The following is a 16,920-nucleotide window of genomic DNA, read 5'->3' as shown; positions in this document are numbered from 1 at the left end:
ATCAAAGAGAAATCCATTGATATTGTTAGAATCTTAGTTGAATATGGTGCAGATGTTAACATGAAAGTTCTTCTCTATCTTTCCATATTTAACAATGTTTTATGAAATTGCCCTTATATTCATATCATTTATTGCTTTATCAAATTCTCTTTCTTCTCATAACAATTATCTTTTAATTGGATTCTCTTGCTCTATGAGAAAGGGACAGACTAGCCCATTGTCACTTTTTAATTTAGCAAATGAACGCTTATGGAGTGGAGTTTTTGGGTAAATCTGATTTGCTTATAAATGAAATAAAATCAAAAGAAACCATATTGGCATTATATTATGCAAAAATAAATGATCTTACTTAGTACTTTTAAAGTTAATTTCAGAAAAAATTTGACACAATGGTATCCGGCACATACAAGTGGTGTACAACCAAAATATAAGTTGGTTTAAACATATATTGCTATATCTCATGATCTTACTTAGTACTTTTAAAGTTAATTTCAGAAAAAATTTGACACAATGGTATCCGGCACATACAAGTGGTGTACAACCAAAATATAAGTTGGTTTAAACATATATTGCTATATCTCATGATCTTACTTAGTACTTTTAAAGTTAATTTCAGAAAAAATTTGACACAATGGTATCCGGCACATACAAGTGGTGTACAACCAAATCTTCGACTCGATGAACTTGTCATCGAGTTATATTCCAGTGTTGTTCCTTCATTCCTGATTAAGTTGCAAATTAAAGGTCTGGATTCAGAGAGAAGTGTTAAAGTTATCAAAAAAGTCACAAGAGATTTCGAAGAAATGACACAATTTAAAAAAGTCGAATGCATCAGTATGCTTGAAGCTGTTCAGAAAGGTCTGAAAAATGATACACTTGATCCCAACATTGTTTACTCAACATTAAAAATATTATTGCAAAGAAAACATTTGATTTAATAAACATTTAATTTATTATAATTAATTTTTTATTACAGTATAGTAAAAAATGCTATAAATAAATTATTATATTTTATTAAAATGTGACTTTTAATAGTAAGTGAATAAAATAAATCAGGAATTGGGAAAGAAGTAAGGTTAATTAAAAATAATGAAAATTACAAGTTTAAGGTTAACGAAAAAGTGACAATGGGCGAGTTTGTCCCCCACTCCTTGCTCTATATGTTTAGTGTTATTTTATAGAGTTCATTTTATTATCATATCTATCATTGTTAAATGAAATTTACATTCTTATCATATTATAAATAATTTTATGAAATTCTCTGTCTTTTCATATTTATCATGCTTCCATGAAATTCTATTTCTATTCACACCAATCGTTGTATTATGGAGTTATCATTCTCTTTATATCATACATTGTTTTATGAAATTCTATTTCAATTTATGTCTATCAATGGTTCTTGAAAATCATTTTAAATTAGTGATTGTCCACTAGGTATTGCCTTGAAACAATTGTCAATTGATATTGTTAAATTCTTAGTTGAACATGGAGCAGATGTCAATATAAAACTTATTCTATTTCTTTTAATATTTATCATTATTTCATCGTGTTCTATTTCATTTTATCGCATTCATTTTATTCTTAAATCTATCATTCTTTTATTGGATTATCCTTCCTTTCATGTTCGTCATTTTTTTATACAATTCTCTTTATTTTTATAGAATCCTCTTTCTTTTTACGTTAATATTTGTTTTATGTAATTCTTTTTTCTTTTCAAATCTATCATTGTTTCATAATATTCACTTTATTTTCACATCTTTCATTCTTATATTTAATGTATCTTCTATTCATATCTATCATTGTTTCAGGTAATTCTCTTTCTTTTAGTATCTTTCATTATTTAAGATGGTTCTTTTTCTTTTCATATTCATTATTATTTTATTGGATTAGCTTTCTTTTCATATTCATCATTCTTTTTTAGAATTTCATTTCTTTTTACATTTACAATTTTTTCATGGAATTCAACTTCATATAATGTCTTTCATCGTTTAATAATATTTTGCATCTCCTCAAATATATCATTTTTCAATGGAATTCAACTTCATATCATGTCTATCATTCATTCAAAAAATTCGACTTCAAATCATTTCAATCATTGTTAAATAGGATTTTGCATCATTAAATGTCTATTATATTTTTATTTAATTCTCTATCTTTTCATATCTCACATTATTTTACGTAATTCTATTACTTTCCATATCAATCTTTGCTTCACATAATTCTTTTTATTTTCATATCAATTGTTATTTTATCGCATCCTATTTATATTTGTTTTTATCATTACTTTATGGAATTATCTTTCTTTTCATATTTATTATTATTAAAGTATATTATCTTTCCTTCCATGTCTATCATTCTTTTATAACGTTCACTTTTTTCATGTGTTTATCATTCTATTTTAAAGTTCACTTTCATTTCATATCTTTTATTACTTTAGATAATTTTGTTTATTTTCATATCAATTGTTGTTTTAGATAATTCTCTTTATTCTCAAATACATCATTGTTTTATGGCATTCTTATTCTTCTCAAGTCTTCCATTTTATGATGTAATTCTATTTCTTTGCATATTTATCAAAGTTTTATGGAATTATGCTTCTTTTCATATCATTCTTTGTTTTATTGGATTCTTTTGATAATTATGAATGTCCTCTTAGTCTGGCAATCAAAAAGAACTCTATCGACACTGTCAAATTCCTAGTTGAACATGGTGCAGATATCAAAATGAATCTTTTTCTATTTCTTTTAATATTTATCATTATTTTATCGTATTCTCTTTCATTTTATCGAATTCATTTTGTTCTCAAATCTATCATTCTTTTATTGGATTATCTTTCATTTCATATTTATCAATGTTAAATTATATTCGCTTTATTTATATATTTATCATTGTTATATTTAATTCTTTTTCTTCCCATGTCTATTATTCTTTTATTGGATTCTCTTTCTTTTCATATTTATCATTTTTAAATAGAATTCTCTTACATTTTATGTCAAACATTGTTTCATTACATTCTTTCTATTTCTATATCTTTTATTGGCTTATAGAGATCTCTTTCTTTTTATGTTATTCATTGGTTTAGGAAATTTTCTTTTATTAAATATCTATCAATCCTTTAGATAATTCTCATTCTTTTCACGTTATTCAATGTTAAATGAAATTCTTTTGCATTCCATGTCAATCATTGCATTATAAAATTCTCTTTAATTTTATATTGATCATAATTTTATTACATAATCTTTCTTTTTATGTTTTTCATTGTTTGATAAAATTCTTCTTTAATGCATGTTCATTATTCTATTATGGAATCTTCTTTCGTTTCATGTTTATCATTTTTATATGAGACCTATCTATATTTCATTGGATTTTTTTTCACTTTACATTGATCATTGTCTTATTTAATTCTATTTCTTTCAACATCTATCATTCAATTATAATATTCTATTTATTTTCATATCTATCTTTGTTTTATGCAATCCTCTTTCTTTCTATGTCAATCATTCTTTTATATAATTCCGTTTCAATTTATATCAATCATTGTCTTAAACAGTTATCATTCTTCTCATATCCATCATTGTTTGATGAAATTCTCATTCTTTTTCATGACATCCAATTTTTTTTCATTTCTATCATTGTTATATTTAATTCTCTTTATTTTTTATATTCATCATTCATTTATGAAATACTATTTTTACTCAAATTTATCATTTCATATTGATATTCTTTATCATTTCATATATATTATTGCTTAATAAAATTCTCTTTAACTTCATATCTATCATTACCTTAGACGATAATTCACTTTATTATCAAATCTATCATTGTTCAATGCTATTCTTTTTCTTTTTGTGTAATTCTGCTTCTATTTATATCTATCATTGTTTTAGACAATTATCTTTCTTTTCATATTTATCAATGTTTTATCAAATTATTTAGATACTAATGAATGTCCCCTCTCTATTGCTACCAAAGCGAAATTGACTGATATTGTTCGATTCTTCGTTTATCATGGTGCCAAGGATTAAATCAATCTGCTTGATATAATTCGAAATAAAACTATGAAATTAACTTACTAATAAAAATTAATATTTTGAAAACACTGGTTTTACATGGGGTGCAAAAAATGTTATAGTTTTGATTAATCTGTTACAATCTAATATTAATAAGCATTATGGGATTGATTATAATGCATTTAAATGACAAAATATTTCTTTAACAAGTCATGCCAAGGACATCATTAAAAAGATCGACAAAAATTGAGCTGAACTAAGTGGGAGAAAAAAAAACAACCGTTTGAGAAAAAAAATTGAGAATAATATGTTATTTAAGGTTAATTTTCAATGATGGTTCATGTCAGAAGTCAAAAATTTGCATTAACAGCAGAAAGTTTATCGGCACGTCCTTAATTAAATAATTATTGCATTAATGACACTTTACATGCCAATAGAAACAAAAACGTAATAAAAAAGCATTTGTCCAATTTCAACCATATGTCATTCATTCAATTTTCTGACAACTGGCCTGAATTAAAATCTATTCCATATGGACCTGAATTTGAAGTTCATTCCATATGGACCTGAATTAAAATCTATTCCATATGGACCTGAATTTAAGACTATTTCATATGGACCTGAATTTAAGTCCTTATAGGGGTAATTTGCAACATTAAAAATCGAATGAGTTAAAAAAAATAATCAAATTACTTTTTTTATTATTTTAAATTCCTAGTCGTTGGAATATTGCATTTGCGTATTGCATTAAATCAGCGCTCAAGTAATTCTGGTTCAGGGTCTCTTTCAGTCCGAAAGTCTTCATAGTTTCGTGTGATTCAGGGAAACCAGTAATAGAGAAAATCAAAGAAACGCAAATACTCGTGTTCTGAACTCCTCCTCCCTGCTGAATCACGTTCAATGCGTAAGGAACGTATTCCAAGTAATCAGGGAGGAAGAACTTTCTTGCCAGCATCTCCACGAGCTGCAGTCCTGTTATCAACATCGGCCAAGAACCTTGTTGCAGTGAATTCTGCAGCAAAACCTTCAAAAACGAAGTAGATTTGCATTGGTTGCAGAAATCATCACCGACATCAAGTTTTCTCAGTGTTGGCTGTATCATTTCCAACAACTCGCTGTCATTAGATTCGATCACGATCTTAAAGAAAAGTGCCAAACTCGTGATCGACAGCAAATTCTGTCTTACGGACAAATTGCACATGCAAGACAAGAAAATTCGCATTGAATCTGCAACAGCGATCATCGGAGTGTTCAGCCATTTGTCCCATGCTGAAATTAACTCTCTAGCAGTGTCTTCGCGCTCGGCAAACAGGCACAAAACATAAACAGCTAATGGTTCTTGTTGTGCATGTTCGACGATAGAAGAAATAAGGTTATGTGAAATTTTGAGAGAGTCTGGCATAGTCGTGATGTAAAGTAAGGCTGGAAGGACCAAAGAAGGGAATCTCATGTGGGCGATCAATGTATCGGCTGGAACTGAGACTCCTGGGATTGGCATTTCAGTTAGAGCTCTGTAAGCTGTTTCTATGGCTTTTTCGGATCCGGATGAAAGGAATGAGACAAAGGCTTGGCCAATGTTCTGTAGATATGGGTAGTTAGGAACTGTAGAGGCGTAAAAGAATAAGGTATCGATGTATAAATCCGCATTTTCGGCTTTCTTGAAATAATCAGCGTAAAAGATCATGTATCTGACCATTTCTTCGGCAAATTGTGCATTGGGATTACTAATATAGTTCGCAAGGCAGTTCAAACTTGTTGTTGGGTAACTTTGGCATAATCCCAAAGCGAATTCGAGTAATTGATGGGTAATCTTGGATTGGTCGTGCTGGAAAAGGGCTTCTACAAGCTCGTTGCATGCTTCGGCCGCTCCAGGAATTGTATATGGAAGATTTACGAAAGCTGTAGCTTGTATGAAGATTTCTGCGCAGCGAACATTAGTTGTGAATAGCTGTGCTAAAGCTTTGAGTAATCGAGAGGTAATTTCGGGTTGAATTTGTTGGAATGCGGTAAATACGAGTTGTAAAAGCTGAATAAACGTTGGAAGAGCTCCCTGCTGTATGGCCTGGATGGCGGCGAACTCGAAATTAGGGTCAAATGGGTTAGTAAGCAGCTGAGATAAGCCATCTGCTGGTTTTGCTTGAGGAACCTTCTGTTGAGGCCTTTGTTGTGGTTGGCCGAGTATCTGGGTGTTCTGGTATACGCCTGCTTTCCAGTCTTTTATGAATTTATCGACTTCTTCTGGATTTGTTCCTGGATACTCGACTTTGTGCTTTTCAAAGGCTTTTGCGATCTTGCCGAAGTCAACACGATCATTTGGATCTTGTGCCCAGCATGTAGAAATGAGCGTAGCAAGAGGACGAGGTGTATTTGGTGGAATCTTTGGACGAACACTACTTGTAACGAGTTGCATGATGACGAATGGTTGTTTGCCGGCATAAGGAACTTCTCCTGTAAGCATTTCCCATAACATAATACCGAAAGCGTAAATATCAACACGATTATCGTAATGTGTCTGTCCGAAAAGCTCTGGAGCCATCCAGTTAGGTGTACCGATATCGCCTGTAACTAAACTAGCTTCTTCTATTTCTTCAGCATTGTCCTCTCTTGAGATACCGAAATCACAAATATGAGGTAAACATTTGTCGTCTAGAAGAACGTTTAACGTCTTGATATCTCTGTGCATGATGTTCTTCTTGTGCAGACTTTGTAGAGCCATAGCACTAACAAGCGCAATAATCGTTAAATTTGTTCCAGATAAGTTTGGACAGCCTCTTTTATGATGCAAAGCGTCATAAAGAGATCCATTATTGATGAATTCCGTGGCAATGCAGTATGGAAACTCAACAGAAAAGCCTAATAACTGGAGAAGAAACGGATGTTGAGTTTTTGAAAGAATATAGACTTCGCGAATGAAATATTTCTGATGTGATTCGAGAAATTCTTGTTCATTGACTGTCAGTTTCTTAAGAGCACAAATAATTCCTGTTCCGCGATGTTCTGCCATATAAACTTCACCAAAACCACCTCTACCGATAGTTTTGAGGATATTAAAGTCACTGAAATGGATTAGGTATTGCGGAATCCTCTGTCCAAGGTCTTGGATAGAGGTGCAATCCATTTATAATAATTTTTTTTTCTAAGAAAAACTTTCTTATAAGAAATATATAAAGGAATAATATTTACATGAGAAAAATAAACAATTGGCGGTTGTAAATCTTCCATTGACTTTGTTTCTTACATCACATCGTCACTTTTTTGAACCTTTGAATAACGAGTCAGATAATTTTGTTTCCAAAGGTCAGGAAAAAGTAACTCCGGATCTTTTTTCACAGCAACTTGAAATACAAACGAAAACTATCTTGATCATGTTGTAGCAATAAATGGATTGTGAGCAGAATTTCCATTTGATTCATTTAATTAAATTTGATAATTACACTACAGCTAATTTTATTTCCAATTGAATGTCATTGGATACTCAAATTCTGAGACTCCCCTGTATTTTCTAGAATCCAAATTGAATTTGCAAATTTAAGTGTATATGAATGTAGAAATGGATTAGACAGTATAATGCATGGCTATGAATGCGTGTAATAGTACAGTATACATTGTGCGTCGCCTGTAGCCTACAGCTACAGTCACCGACACAATGAAAAAAGTGACAGAAAACTGACACCATACGGGCGCGCATATGTACGCATATATGTGTAAAAATAAACGTTCATATGTAAACTAACCTTTATTCACTAGCAGGAGCTTTGTTGTTCGCTTCCATTAAAATGTAAACTTTACGTGTCAAAAAAATTCTGTCACGTAAACTATTTATGTTGAGATTGAGTACCAGACTCTAATATAAGTTCAACCATTATATTAGAGTCTTTAGGAATTTCATATGGTTCTTTTACATAATATTCCTTTTTTTGACCATCAGTTGATTCTTCAACTCTTTTGAATGAAAAGCGCTTATAAAACTCAAACACGAGTGCATCTTTATAACCAGTGATATCGTAAAATTTTGGTGGCACAAGCTGTTCATTCACATTACATATAAATTGTTTGTTATCATGAGCAATATTACTCAACGTTACTAAAGGCTCAAGGAGAGGATTTATTCTTATCTGATAACCGACAAATTTATATGTTGGTTTGCCCTTTCGCTCAAGGATAAACCTGATATTCGCTATAGTTATGAAAAGCTCATCAAAGTACTTATATGTTTTTTTATCTTTATCATTTTCGTCAGTGAAATCTGCTATGGTAAAACTATAATATACATGCATTCGCGAGATATATTTTTTTTCCCATAAGTCTAAAAATTTTGCTTTCGATGGAATTACTTTTTGCGTGAATGTTCTACCATGGTCATCTTCCCAAACAAGCTCTGGTTTTCTTGATGTTGTGTCTGTTTCAGTGGTTTCTAATAACGCAGTGATGAAATCCAACACATCTCCTAGGGACATGTCATATTTATAATTCAAGGCATTTTTTTCTATACTACTGTATGAAGGTAATGTTATGATTGGTGATGTACCTTTTCTTAATACATTCAATTTATTTTCATTTGAATCATAGTAACAATCAACAAATTCTCTACTTGCCTCAGTCATTTTTTCCATAAGACCTTCATTCAACTCCTGTGTAGTCATGTTGGGTTTTATGTAATATCTCATGTCAAACCTTTTTTTCACTGATTTTGATGAATCTGTCATTTCTAATGGAATAGCAAGAAACTCAAAGTCTGGATGCTCAAGACTTATCTTTCTTATCTCAAGAGCTTTTGACGCAGGATATTCAATGAAGTCTCTCGGTAATTTATATGAGACTGTATTACCACTTATCGTGCCATCATTCATAACATGTTCATAGTATAATCCATCATATTTAGACATTTTATATGTAACTAAAAGATGGAGAAAGTTATTAATCAAGTAGATAAGATTCTTCATGATGGAGCACGTAAGAATAGTAAAGAACTAAACAATGCACTCATTATGCCATTTTCTGATGATTATCCATTTTGTACTAATGGTGTTTATTTCTACTGCGGTAAGATGGGTTCAGGTAAGACATATGGTGTTATTCGTCATATAATGATAACAGACCGCTTCACTAATACTCCATATTATGACTCAATAGTTATCTCAGCAACATCAGGAACAATGGATAAAACAGCGAAGACATTTATGAGTCAAGTTAAAGCACCAGTACTGAAAAAGGATGATAAAGAACTTATGCCTTATTTAATGAAGAACGTTAAGATGAAAGCAAAGTATTACGCTATTGTTGAGTTCGTTCAAAGTAAGTTCGAAAAAATTTCAGAGGAGATGGAACACATCTTAACAAAGCATCAACTAAGGAAACCTGATGGAAAGTTTGAGTATAAGAAGATTGCAATATATGTTGTAAAGAAGTTGAACAAATATCCTTTCACAAAGTATCCCAGTAATTCTCTATTAGTGTTAGACGATTATGGTGGTCATGACTTATTGAATGACCCACGTTCACCATTAGCGAACTTCATCACTAAGGTCAGACATTATAACTATACTGTTGTCATCATGTGTCAAACATGGAGACATATATGTTTAAACATTAAGAGACTATGCACTGACTTCGTTATCTTTCAAGGTTATTCTATGAGAGACTTTCAGTCAATGATTGAACAGTCAGGAGCAACAGAAGATTGGGAAGAGTTATGGAACAAATACAAAGAGCTACCAACACCTCGTTCATATATGGAAGTTCATATAGTTGCAGGAAAGACGGACTTTAAAGAAGTTAAGCAACAAAAGATGACATTATTTTAAGAAGAAATAAATGGGTTTTGGCGATTATGTTAAAGCTGGATGGGGTATGGTGAAAAAAAATCCTGGTCTTGTAATAGGTGCTGGATTTAACATTGCTAACAAACTTTTCCCTCAAGTTGGTCAAGTCGGTGGTGTTATCGGTAGTCTTGGTGAAAGAATTGCAAAAACTACATTAGGTGAAGATAATGCATTAACGAAGAATCTTAAAGCATTCAATAAAGCTCTTGGTGGTGACTTCAGTAGAGACAAGCCTGTTGAAACACCTATAGTTCAACCTCAACAAACTATTGACAACAATAAGTATAACGCATACATTGGAGGAGCTATTTGGAACAATCATAAGCCATTAGTTCAGTCAGTACGTGTACTATCAGACATGCCATGGATTAATGCTATTAGTGGCACTATACGCAGATAATATATTTTTATGAGGTTTAAATGAGTGAACAAGAGAGGAAACTCATTGATGAACGAGTTAAGAAATGGGAGAATGAACGTCCGATAATTCGTACCATAATTAGCGATCAAAAGTTCAAGCAGCATACATTTGATTTTTTGCGCGATATATATAATGATCTTGCTTTTGATTACAATGCTAGGCAATACTTTGAGAAAGAATATGTTCAAAAAGGTCGTATTAATTTCCCAATGAGAAGAGAAGGCTTTTTGATTACATCAACATATACAGCACGTGGTAGAGACCCTTTTACAGACGCGGTTCGTAACTTTAAAGCACGTTCTTCTATTAATGATGATCCAGATTTCTACATACCTTATTTTCGTCCACCTTCGCATCCTTTACGAACCAGTGATCCTGGATATGACGCTAAACGAAGATATATAGAGACGAAATTAGCTAAATACAAGGAACCTAAGGATCCAAGGACTGGAGAAGTAAAGGAATCACATGTCAAGATAAATAAGCTTTACAAAGTAGTTGAAGAATTGGAGAAACGATCTAATGAGATTAACGCTGAGAAGAAAAAGGAAGTACCAAATATGAACAAACTAGATAAGATGATTAAGGAATATAGAGGATTGGCGAATACATCGAGCGTTCTAATAAAGGAAGTAGAAAACACGACAAAGCTGCAGAAAATGATTCATGATGAATTACTGTTAGGTGAATTTTCTATAAAACAAAGACAGAGTAACTTAATGGGTGAGGCTTATTATTTGGAGAATTGGTATAATGAGAGGTTAAAACAAATGTCGACTCCAACACCAACTCCTACACCTACTCCTACAGTAGCTCCAACACCAACTCCCACTCCTGAACCAACAGTAGCTCCAACGCCAACTCCTACAGTAGCTCCAACGCCAACTCTGACACCAACTGCTCACGCAGGTCCTCCACCAATGTCGAGTAGTCATGGTATAACATTAAATAAACCAACACCTACACCAAAAATAACTCCTGTATCACATCCTAGTACAACTAACCCAGTATCTGATTCAAATCAAGCGGAAAGATCACAGGTTCTTAAAAGAGCTAATACACCAACTGCTTCCCCTATTAGAACACCAGAGCCAACTCCAAGAATCACAAAGGCGCCAACACCTTCACCGACTGTTGAACCAACTCCAGAACCAACAGTACCTCCAACTCCATCTCCAACTCCATCACCGACACCTACAAAAGCACCTACTCCATCTCCAACTCCGACTAAAGCTCCGACACCGTCTCCAACACCAACTAAAGCTCCAACACCGTCTCCAACACTGTCTCTCAACTCCAGCTGAACCAACTGATGCAGAATCTATTCAAAATTGGTTAGACGAAGAAAAGCGAAAAGAAAAGGCTGCAATTGATGCTGCACTAGATAAAAACACACCACCACAGACACTTGGTGGTTACATGTTAAAGAAAGACAACATTCAAAGACAAGAACGTGCATTGAGTGTTGCCAGAGAACAAGCACAAGAAGAGAAGAAAATAGTTGAAGGAGAAGCTTCAAATAGAGGTGGTCCAGGAACTTACAAAGGATCAAACTATCCAGCAGAGAAAGCCTCGAGTGATAATGTTGTCTCAAGAGCTACTGATTTAGTTACCCATGGTATTCTAACTGGTGCAACAGCTGTTGGTAGTGCTATTGGAACCAGTGTTGACACTGTTGTTGATACTGTAAGAACTGTTACAAATCCTACACCTGAAGATAGGAAGGAAGAATTTCTTACTCTTAATACAAAGGCAAAACCAGGGATATGGATTGGTCGTGGAATTTTAAATGCTGGTAGTGCTATTGGCAATGGTGCTTCAGCGGTAGGGGGATGGCTCGGAAGAACAGCAACATCAACCGCAAATGGAATACTAACAGGTGCCAAATCACTTGGTAATTGGGCTGATGATAAGTATACAAAATATTATGAAGAAAAAGCTCGTAAGGCTAAGGAAGAAGCTGAACGAAAGGCGAAAGAAGAAGCTGAACGTAAAGAACTAGAGGAGCTTAAGAAGAAAGAAAAAGCTCGTAAGGCTAAGGAAGAAGCTGAACGAAAGGCGAAAGAAGAAGCTGAACGTAAAGAACTAGAGGAGCTTAAGAAGAAAGAAAAAGCTCGTAAGGCTAAGGAAGAAGCAGATAGAAAGGCGAAAGAAGAAGCAGATAGAAAGGCTAAGGAAGAAGCTGATAGAAAGGCGAAAGCAGCAACACCATCGCCAACTCCATCTCCTTCACCATCTCCATCTCCTTCACCATCACCAACTCCATCGCCATCTCCATCTCCTTCACCATCAATAGCGGCTCCTGTGAGACAATTTGGTGCATGGGGTGCTGATTTAGTCAAAGATGCTGCACAAGGAATTGGAAAGGAACTGAAGAACACAACATTAGGTACAATAGAGCGTTTTGGTAATCTTACGGATTACACAATTAGATCAGCTGCTAATCTTTTATATAACCAGACTACTGATAACGGTACTGATGAATTGGCTGTAAACGGACTAGCATCAATTAAGAAATCAGCAGAAGATAAATACGATGAATGGAAAAAGAATATTAAGGGTGAATATAATAAGTATGCATATCCTGAAGAACATATGAAGTTAGAGCTTACCAGACTAAGATCAAAATATGGTAATGAAACAACAAATACTACAACGCAAACGACGAAAGCTGACAGAAAGATTGATGACACTCCTACTCCAACTCCTGCAATGGCGAACATCACAACAATTGCTCCAAGAGTTCCAACAGGAGAAGGTATATCAGGAAATGTTTCAACTACTCATAACATTACTGAAGCAGCTAATGTTTCAGCAGTTGAGCAACCTGTTGTTAATGTAACTCAGGAAAACGCTACTGAAACATCAACACCAAGACAGGATGTAAATAATGAACGTCCAGAAGTTAAGGAGGTTGCAAAAGCATACCTGGAGAAAAATACTACACAAGTTCTTGAAGCAGAAAAGCATCTCAATTCAGACAAAACACCATCTCCAACTCCTGAAGCATCAGTTCCTCCAGCAATTGGTGGAAATATACCTTCAGTATCACCATGGCAGAAATTTTATGGATTGTTTAAAGGAGCGAATAAGGTAATGGATGCTGCTGAGAATCTCCAAAAGTTCAAGAATGAAGTCGCAACTGGTGCAAAGGAAATAGAAGAGAATGATAAACAAGCTGCTGAATTAGCTAAACAACAAGCTGAAGCAACTAAACAAGCAGCAGCTCCTAAACAATCTATATCTAAGTCTCAAAGACAAGGTCCTGACCCAAGTGCTAAAGTCAAACAGAATCCAACACCACCTGCAGCAGAGAAGTCCAAGAAGGACAAGGACAAGAAGAAGGATAAATCAAAGAAGGACAAGGACAAGAAGAAAGATAAGGATAAGAAAAAATCGTCAAAAGATAAAAAACATAAAAATTTATCCAGTAAGAAATGAGTCAAGTCATTAAAGCATCAACTAAACAAAAGTGGTTAACTGAATATATAAAAGATGGTAAGGTTCCTGATGGATATTATGTACATACAATGAAAGACGGACGTGTACAGTTCCGTAAAGTCAAGCAACCTCTCAATGATGAACAGATCAGAAGGAAGATCTCATTGTATGAAACAAAAATAAAGGACTTACAAGCTAAACTCGAAACCCACGATACTTCTCAAGAAAACTAGGCATATCTTTAACATGACCTTCATTAATATTTTTCCTCCAATACTGTACTTCCATTTGTGACAACCTGTTTGGATTACCTTCACGCATACCTCTACCTGTCACTTTTCCTGTATTTTCGTTCTCAAACGTAACATCATACTTTACATCATTACCGACAAGTTCATGACCATCAATACTTTTAACAGCACCGTGTCTTCCTTGATCTAAAGTTTCTCCTTGCTTTAATCCATGCTCTATTTTTGTCCATATCTGATAACGTGGATATCTTGCAACACTTCCATCTTTTGCTCTTAACAAGTATGCACTTGTATCAACTGAATCAACTGTATAATAAGAAGGATCAAGATGTCTTCTTTGTTGGTTACCTTTACCCCATGTTCTTGGTTCAACTATGACTTGAACTTTTTGACCAGGTCTTAAGTTATAAAGGTTATTTTTTCTGACATACTCTTCTTTCAATCTTTGCTTCTTTATATATTCCTCATTATCCTTTTCTGTGAAATCATCAGGCTTTTGTTGTGTGCTTGAATGATATTCAGTGTTGTAGTCATTAATAATTTGTCTCATTGTATCTGCAGTGAAAGGTGGTGTTTTATCACCTTCTTTGAGGTTTAACTTCATATGTAACATAGTTCTAATAGTTCTACAGAACCTATTAATAATACCTAGTATGTTATGATTGTATTTCTGTGTCGTCATGTGCTCAATGTTATGACTGACCAACAGATCTCGAACATTTTGTGTCGTATAAGCTGGGTCTTCATCACTAGTAAGTATTGTAGGCTTCATTTCACCTGTAGCTTGTGAAATGAACTTCTGCATTGCACTTAGAACATTGTTTGAGTTCTTTTCACTCATTGGGAACGCATAACCTTTTCTACTGTTTACATTGATGAACAAAAGAAAATATGGTGGTGTTCCACCAGGATTCTCAAATGTATCGAATTGATAAGCTCCCATATCAGTTGAATATATTGGTAGCATCAAATCCTCTTGTATTAAAGTTTTTTCTTGTTTACCAACAGTCATTTTTTTATTAACGTTAAAGTCTTACAGGCATTGAGTAATCGCTATAACCATCATGGTCTGCGAATTCATGTAATCTTGATGCATCAGGTTCTTTCTTCGTTGGTGCATGAAACCTTGCTTCATCATAAAGGTTCATATAATGGTTTGTCACGTTTGGGGTAGACCCAATTTTTGCATATTGAGGATATGAGTAATGATACACTAAGTTGAACCCATTACTACCATCATCAACATATATCTTTGGTGGAGGTTGTCTTATTAAATTCCTTCCTCTTGGGGCTTTGAGTTGGACGATCTGATCTAGATCATTGTAAACAACTCCTGTTGCAGTATATTCTGTGTTGTTCTCTGGGTTAATGTTCGTCATTTATATGAGAATAAAACAATTTTTACTCATAACAAATGAGATCGAAGTCAATTCTTTATGGTGCAGCTAATCTTCCAATTGAACCAACAAGCAATGTTGATTCAAGAACAACTAATAACATTGTGATAAAGAACTATCCATCTGGTACAGTAAGTGATGCTCCAACAGAGATAAAAAAAGAGGAAACAACTACGAACTCAGAAGCACCAATGTATCCTCCTCCTTTAAGTCCATTAACTTCCAACCTGACCTCATCGAGATCTGTGGAGACTTCATCGAGGATTGGTGTAGAAGAGTATTTACTTAGTATATACCAGAAGATACTTCTAGACCAAGACAAAGAGCTCTTTTCTAACTTAGTGAGCAAAGATCAGATCTTACTACCTAAGCCAGACTTGGAAGAAGTTGTTCACAGAATGACTGGGTTCAAGTGTGAAATAGACCTACTGGACCCAGACATCACATGCTGTGGTATTCCACCACCTTTCTCAAAAATAGCTCAGATCAGAATCATTGATGAGAACAATATTGCTCAAGAGTTTAAGTATGCATATAATGCACAATATACTGAGTTAATAAGTAGGTATAATTTATGTCTTAAGTATGTTATTGTATGAGTTAGGAAAATATAACGTCAAGATGAAAGAATATCTTGAAAAGATAAACAATGAATAAAACTTATGTTTACTCAAGTAATTATTTTAGAACGTTTCGACGTACTCCTTGATCTTATCAAGAGCTTCGAGCATCCGCTTCTTTGCATTGTCCTTGGCGAGGATGGCTTGCTCAATGGTGAGCTCGAAGGCTTCTTTACCGATCGGACGGTGATCGCGAAGATCTTTGAGTGCATCAAGAGCTGCAGTGTACTCTGATGGTAAATGGGAGCCATCTAGTAATGGGTACAAGATGAGCATGTACTCCTGCAGTAAGTTCTCCTGTTTCAAGCGGGACTTGAACTCTTCGCGGAGATCTTGAAGCTTTTGGAGCTTCTCAGTGGCTTGAAGGTATTCAATGATGACCTTCTCTTGTTCCTCAAGTGCTTGTGGGAGGAAGTGGACATAAGCTGTTGACTTCATCAAAAATGAAGTGGTCATGACACTTTTTAAGTTAATGTCCGAGCCATACAGTGATGTCGAAGCAGCACATGAACCAAAGAAGAAGTCTTGCTGGGAAAAGACAAAGATTGTTGGTAACGCAATCCTAGCCATTTGTGTTGTTTTGAACTTGATCGTACTTCTGATCTTGTTCTACAAACTCAACAGAGGTTATTGTCTCAAGTAAACACTTATTTTTATTACCATATAAATGATTTTTACCAAACCTCCTTTACCTTTCATAGGTAATAAGTCGAAGATCAGGAAAGCTCTTATCGACATACTCAAAGACATCAAAGGGGATTATGTCTTCGTTGACCTCTTTGGTGGTTCTCTCTATATCTCTCATCTGTTGCATATTATGTTCCCAAAAGCAACGATCATAGCTAACGACTATGATAACTACGTTGATAGACTGAAACACATTCATGACACGAATGAAATACTTAAGGAACTTAAGGAGAGAATAAATGTTAAGCCAGATGAGAAAATTCCTACTGAT

At 34.0% G+C, this 16,920-nt stretch overlaps 5 protein-coding genes and 1 pseudogene across 6 annotated transcripts, besides 4 other annotated features; 4 read left to right on the top strand and 2 right to left on the bottom strand.

The window, feature by feature from the left end:
* Positions 1-195: 195 nt before the first annotated feature.
* Positions 196-233: a terminal%2Cinverted (terminal inverted repeat of MuDR-5_TvMULE4 transposon ID:TVAGG3_0063750).
* Positions 196-1,150: a mobile genetic element.
* Positions 1,113-1,150: a terminal%2Cinverted (terminal inverted repeat of MuDR-5_TvMULE4 transposon ID:TVAGG3_0063750).
* A 3,514-nt stretch (positions 1,151-4,664) lies between these two features.
* TVAGG3_0063740 (protein kinase protein) lies at positions 4,665-7,157 on the bottom strand (the record flags this gene model as incomplete). The annotated part of the gene is made up of 1 exon (XM_001300517.1): positions 4,717-7,128. One exon carries the CDS (start codon positions 7,126-7,128, stop codon positions 4,717-4,719), a length of 2,412 nt encoding a protein of 803 aa, XP_001300518.1.
* A 597-nt stretch (positions 7,158-7,754) lies between these two features.
* Positions 7,755-15,938: a mobile genetic element.
* TVAGG3_0063730 (uncharacterized protein) lies at positions 9,825-10,232 on the top strand (the record flags this gene model as incomplete). Its single annotated transcript, XM_001300518.1, has 1 exon — positions 9,825-10,232. The coding sequence occupies one exon, from the start codon at positions 9,825-9,827 to the stop codon at positions 10,230-10,232; it is 408 nt and encodes a 135-aa protein (XP_001300519.1).
* On the top strand, positions 10,253-11,515 carry TVAGG3_0063720 (microtubule-associated protein family; the record flags this gene model as incomplete). The annotated part of the gene is made up of 1 exon (XM_001300519.2): positions 10,253-11,515. A coding segment is annotated over one exon (1,263 nt), but the record flags the coding sequence as incomplete, so codon positions are not given.
* TVAGG3_0063710 lies at positions 11,603-12,549 on the top strand (annotated as a pseudogene). The gene has a single exon. A coding segment is annotated over exon 1 (947 nt).
* Positions 13,350-13,694, top strand: TVAGG3_0063700 (uncharacterized protein; the record flags this gene model as incomplete). The annotated part of the gene is made up of 1 exon (XM_051221503.1): positions 13,350-13,694. One exon carries the CDS (start codon positions 13,350-13,352, stop codon positions 13,692-13,694), a length of 345 nt encoding a protein of 114 aa, XP_051106489.1.
* A 74-nt stretch (positions 15,939-16,012) lies between the features above and the next one.
* On the bottom strand, positions 16,013-16,391 carry TVAGG3_0063680 (uncharacterized protein; the record flags this gene model as incomplete). The annotated part of the gene is made up of 1 exon (XM_051221502.1): positions 16,013-16,174. The coding sequence occupies one exon, from the start codon at positions 16,172-16,174 to the stop codon at positions 16,013-16,015; it is 162 nt and encodes a 53-aa protein (XP_051106488.1).
* Positions 16,392-16,920: the final 529 nt, after the last annotated feature.

Source organism: Trichomonas vaginalis, chromosome IV, assembly GCF_026262505.1.
Source record: "Trichomonas vaginalis G3 chromosome IV, whole genome shotgun sequence".
NCBI lineage: Eukaryota > Parabasalia > Trichomonadida > Trichomonadidae > Trichomonas > Trichomonas vaginalis.
Note: the sequence above shows the minus strand (reverse complement) of the source record. Positions and strands in the feature narration are given on the sequence as shown.